The 5,000-nt window shown below is 44.1% G+C and overlaps 1 protein-coding gene across 1 annotated transcript in view; it reads left to right on the forward strand.

Moving 5' to 3' along the window:
- The window catches only part of lrriq1 (leucine-rich repeats and IQ motif containing 1), a 133,608-nt gene that overhangs the window by 40,210 nt on the left and 88,398 nt on the right, over positions 1-5,000 (forward strand). The window contains exon 17 of the mRNA XM_063214361.1: positions 3,260-3,541. Coding sequence (XP_063070431.1) covers positions 3,260-3,541 — 282 coding nt within the window. The remainder of the gene's footprint in view (positions 1-3,259; positions 3,542-5,000) is intronic.

Consider the following 5,000-nt stretch of genomic DNA (forward strand, 5'->3'; position numbering starts at 1 on the left):
GTGTGTGTGTGTGTGTGTGTGTGTGTGTGTGTGTGTGTGTGTGTGTGTGTGTGTGTGTGTGTGTGTGTGTGTGTGTGTGTGTGTGTTTGTATAATTTTGTGTAATTTTGTGTGAGTTAATTATCGTGCGTCAGAGTGAGAGTGTCTGCAGCAGTGCTCAGAATAGCGCTCATGGTCCAGTGACATCATGATGGAATAGAGGATTTGGGAAGCAGAAAAGGAGAAAGGTTCTGCCCTACAAAGGCAAATGTCCGTACTGTAACTATGCCAACACTGAGACCTAGAAAAAGGCCCTCAAAATAATAGAAATAGGTTGAATGTTGTAGTTCCTAGAAATTTGACATGGCAATAAACACTTTACATTACAGATTGCTAATAAGGTGGTAGTTTCATGGTAATTTAATTTCAGTGTAATGTCATGGTATTAACTGTTTAGTACAAGTAACAACAGCAAAATAACCATGCAATTATGCTGTAGTTTCTAAAGCTAAAAAGTTGGTAAGCACATGGTTACAGTCTCTTGTTATGCTGTAACAACAAAGATGGAGAGACTAACCAAGTGACTGTAGTAGGCTAGTTAGATGGCAGCACTACTGCCAGTAATTAAACTGTCAGTAACTAACTACGTGGGATCAGGGTCGTAAACTATTGCCTCAGTGTTTCCACAATATCTCAAAAAGTGAAGGAAGTATTATGAAGACCATTTTCATTCTAAACTCAATTTTGACAAAATATGCAGTGACGTGCAGTGAGGGGTATGGTAGGGTAGGCAGTAAATATAGAAAATAAATATTTTGTGTGTATTTTTTAGCGTGGGGTCTGGGGGTCCTCCCCCAGAATTTTTTTTTTTCTTAGATGCAATTTCCTGCATTTTAACCAAATCTGGAGAGTCACTATCAGCTAAAAACTTTTATAAAAGACTAAAAACTTTGAACAAATAGTAAGTTACCCCCTTTCATGCCTTATGCCACAAGGTATGGCTTGGATCGGCAACTAGGCCTATTCACCTAGTATGCTGATAAGGTCCTTAATGTGCAACAAATTAGTAGGCCTATGTTTCTCTAAATACTGTAAATATAAAGTAGGCTATAAGATAAAATGCCATCAGTGCTTAGCCACCACAGCTCTAATAACTACGGTAAATAAGTAAGCTTAAATGGGCTAAACTATTAGACATTTGGACATTGTCAGTAGACCTTACATCTGAAACAATAAGTGAAAATGCATAATTTCAATTTGTTGAAAAGGCCAGCTAGACTTGTTTTTTTGTCAAATTGCCAAATTGGTAGCTCAAGGACCCATAGCCTACTCTGTACACATTTAAGGACCATAGGCCTACATTTTACAATAATTTAGAAAGCTACAACATCCAGGGTGGCAGTGTAGCCTACTTTGTTTAGAAGATAAAATGTCTAGTTCACCAACTGTGAATCACACCATAGCATGTGAGGGGAAACGATTTACATTTAGCAATAAACCAACCTAGGTAACAGCTCCTGCTTCATTGACGCATTTTGTGCTGCCAATCAAACACTCACAGACAAGAAGGAAAGTTGGCAAGGGGGCGGGTTGCTTGCGAACTCAACAAACATGAGCGGTGCATTCAGACAGTAAATACTGGTAGGCCTACATCGAGTAGCCTAAACCAACGAAAACACTTCTGAGACTCATTCTTGTGCGTGATTGTATTCTCAAACACTTCAGCAACGGTTGTGCAAGGTGTTTCAAATCAAGTCAATTTCTGAGTGCGGTGAGCACCCATCCCAGTCACTCGAGCGAGCCCAACGTTGATCTCGTACACCGTGACTGCGCACTTCAAAAGAACACAGCTGCACGTCAACTTGCGGGCTCTACACACCTCACGCATCGCGTATAAAGTCATCATCATAATAAATTAGGAAAATGAAGTCATGTTGTACGCTCAAAAAAACAATCTCGCGTCCATAATAACACACACACAGTCTATTCGTGTCCACAGCACAACCAATCTTCAATGTCAACATCCCTGACCCATCAACAAAAGGCACCACGACAAACTTGAGCATGTTCATGTTAAAATTTGGCTACCCACAGCATAATAATTAGATGAATCTTACCTTAAAGCAGAATCACAAGTATGTTTTTCATGCAAGCTAGTTCATTAAAAGCCCGGGGTGGTTGACATGATGAAGATATTTTGTCCCTTCAAACTACTTGAAGCTGCTACCCATCTGATGTTGAACATTTCCACAATGCAGCGATTGCAAACGGCTCAGCTATTGCCTGTCATATCTGAACCATCTTTCTTGCTACTTCTCGGATTTTTTTTTTTTTTGTAATAAAGGCAAAACGCCAAAGACTGCCATGTTTTCTGTACGGCTAGAGTTTGAACAAGCCGTACCTTGCTAGCTGTTGTTGCTATCATACTTTAAGCAGGAAGGCTTCCTGAATTGTAACAATTTTTCATGTTGGCAGCTGTGATTGGCTTAAGTATTCCCGCCATCGCGAAAAGCTCTGCTTTTGCTCTCCATTGACAGTCTGTATGTGATAGATAATACGCATGCGCCAACTTCTACATTGACAGCGCTGAGGGCAAGATAGGCAGAGTCAAAGCGTGCCTACCCTGGCTCTGCCTGGCATTCGAAAGCTGAGCCTTCACCTACCAGCCAAGGCTGCGCGACGCGTTCCCATGGCAACCTGTCCAAGCCTGAGCGCTTTGCTTCGTGCGATAACCTGGGGTTTTGATCGGTCTCCGGTTACTGTAGCCTACTTTTAACAGCTAATTTATAAATTAATGTTTTTGTTATGCATAAGAACTCTCAAGAATAGTTTTTAAAACATGTGTTAGTTTTTTATTTTTAAGAAATGTATCCTAGGGTAGGCAGTGCCTGCCTACCCTGCCTACCCTGAGCGCACGTCTCTGAAAATATTTAGTTACTGCACTTTGCCTTTGTAGGGCATTGTAGTCCTCCTGAAGCCCAATTTAACATGCCAACAGCAGTCACTGAAAAGCAGCAAGGGTGTTTGTGTGAGGAACTGATAGAAGGGCGTGATGTGTCTGTGAGGAACAGCGATAGGAGGCTATGTATGGTGTATCAATAGAAAAAAACGATAGAAGGGTGAGCGTGGTGTGTGTATGTGAGAGAGTGATAGAAGGGTGTGCGTGGTGTGTGTGTGGATCAGTGATGGAAAGGTATTGTGTGTGTGTGCGTGCGTGCGTGTGTGTGCGTGCATGCGTGTGTGTGCGTGCATGCGTGCATGTTTGTTGCTCTCCCCCTCAGGTCCTCTGTGGTGGCGCTTGTGCCAGGTCTGCTGCTCCTAGACGGGGAACAGACCAGAGAGCCGCCAGCACCAAATGCCCCTCAGCCCTCCACAGCTCCAAATGCCACTCAACCCACTGCAGGGCACCCCCACTCAACGGCAAACACCAGTCACCACCCCCACACCCCTCATGCCCCCTCGGGCAGCTTCCCTCACGCCCCCTTGGGCAGCTTCCGTGCCCTCTGCGAGGCTCAGCTGCAGCAGCTCTCCTATCTACAGCACACACACGCCGCACAGACCAGGTGAGCTATCACACACACACACACACACACACACACACACACACACACACACACACACACACACACACACACACACACACACACACACACACACACACACACACACACACACACACACACACACACACACACACAGACACACACACACACAGAACAGGTGAGTTGTGTAACACACACACACACACACAGCACAAAGACTCACAGATTTCTGGAAAGGAGAAAATAGGCCCGTTGACAGGCCCACTCTTTACTGAAATCACTCCACTACATCATAGCAACATTGCTATGACAATGCAGAGGGTCTTTAGAAACGGATTAAGACATGGTCATTACCATTTTGGTAACAATAAGGTTATAATAGAGGCTCTGCGCTAAGGGGTTAAGCCAAGAATATCTTTACTGTGTGCCTTGTGTACACCAAGTGCGATCTATGCTACCTGAGCGACGGAAGTCATTATTTCTTTATGGAGGGAAGGCGAATGAAGCTACCAGAGAGAAGCGAACTGACCGACCAGAGCGAATTTTAACAATTAAAGTCAAGCTAATAGTATGGTAATGAGCTGATGGTAATGAACAGATCGGAATGTAAATGTCTCAGGCTGTCAAGCCAGAGCTGTTAAGTCATTAGCTAAATCAAACATGTCAACGCGTCCAGAGAGAATAAAGCAAATTCATGGCGAAACTTCTTCAACCACCTCAGCTACCTGGGTGGCGTCGGTCGCGCTTGGTATACACACAGCATTACCCATACGCATACACTGAGTGAGAAGGAAGTGCACAGACTTGCTGCAGAACCATCATCATGTTTGTGTCCCCACGTCACTTACCTATGCGATTTAATAGCCCCTAGTGGTTGTGTTAATACCTGCAGCTTAGGCAGCTGAACGTACCTTGTGATCAAGTGAGTGAGCGTGTGCAAAATTGCCATAAAATACACGTCGCAATGCATTTATGCAGGAAACGTGTATCCTGCCGCAAACATCTTCTGGCCCTGATGCTGCATATCACCGAGTCAGCGGCAGAACATAACCTACCTCCCTTGCTTATTCCATAACCAAACCGTAAATACATACCTGGGTATTTTGATATACAAACATTTTTCTTCTCTAGGTTTACCAAAATATCTTCGTTTACACCATCAGCAAATCCAAATATGCTGCTGAGAGGTGTCACGCCTGTGCTCAGTAAGGAGAATGCCATTTAAGGCACAAACGAAGCATACGTATGTCAGTACACCCTACTCCACCACAATATCACATTACTGTATGATCTGTGTAACAGATCCCAACTAGAGTTTGGCGGTACAACGTTGTAGAGTTTGGTGGTAGAACACTTGTAAACCTCCCTCCTGAAGCCTCATTCAGTATTGGTAGTGCTGACCTATCGGTCTGGCCCTTTAGCTCAGTGGTATCGTGCTGTGGCTCCCACGCCCGTAATGGAGCTTTGACTGCTACGTGGT

This window comes from Engraulis encrasicolus, chromosome 13, assembly GCF_034702125.1.
Source record: "Engraulis encrasicolus isolate BLACKSEA-1 chromosome 13, IST_EnEncr_1.0, whole genome shotgun sequence".
In the NCBI taxonomy this organism is placed as follows: Eukaryota; Metazoa; Chordata; class Actinopteri; order Clupeiformes; family Engraulidae; genus Engraulis; species Engraulis encrasicolus.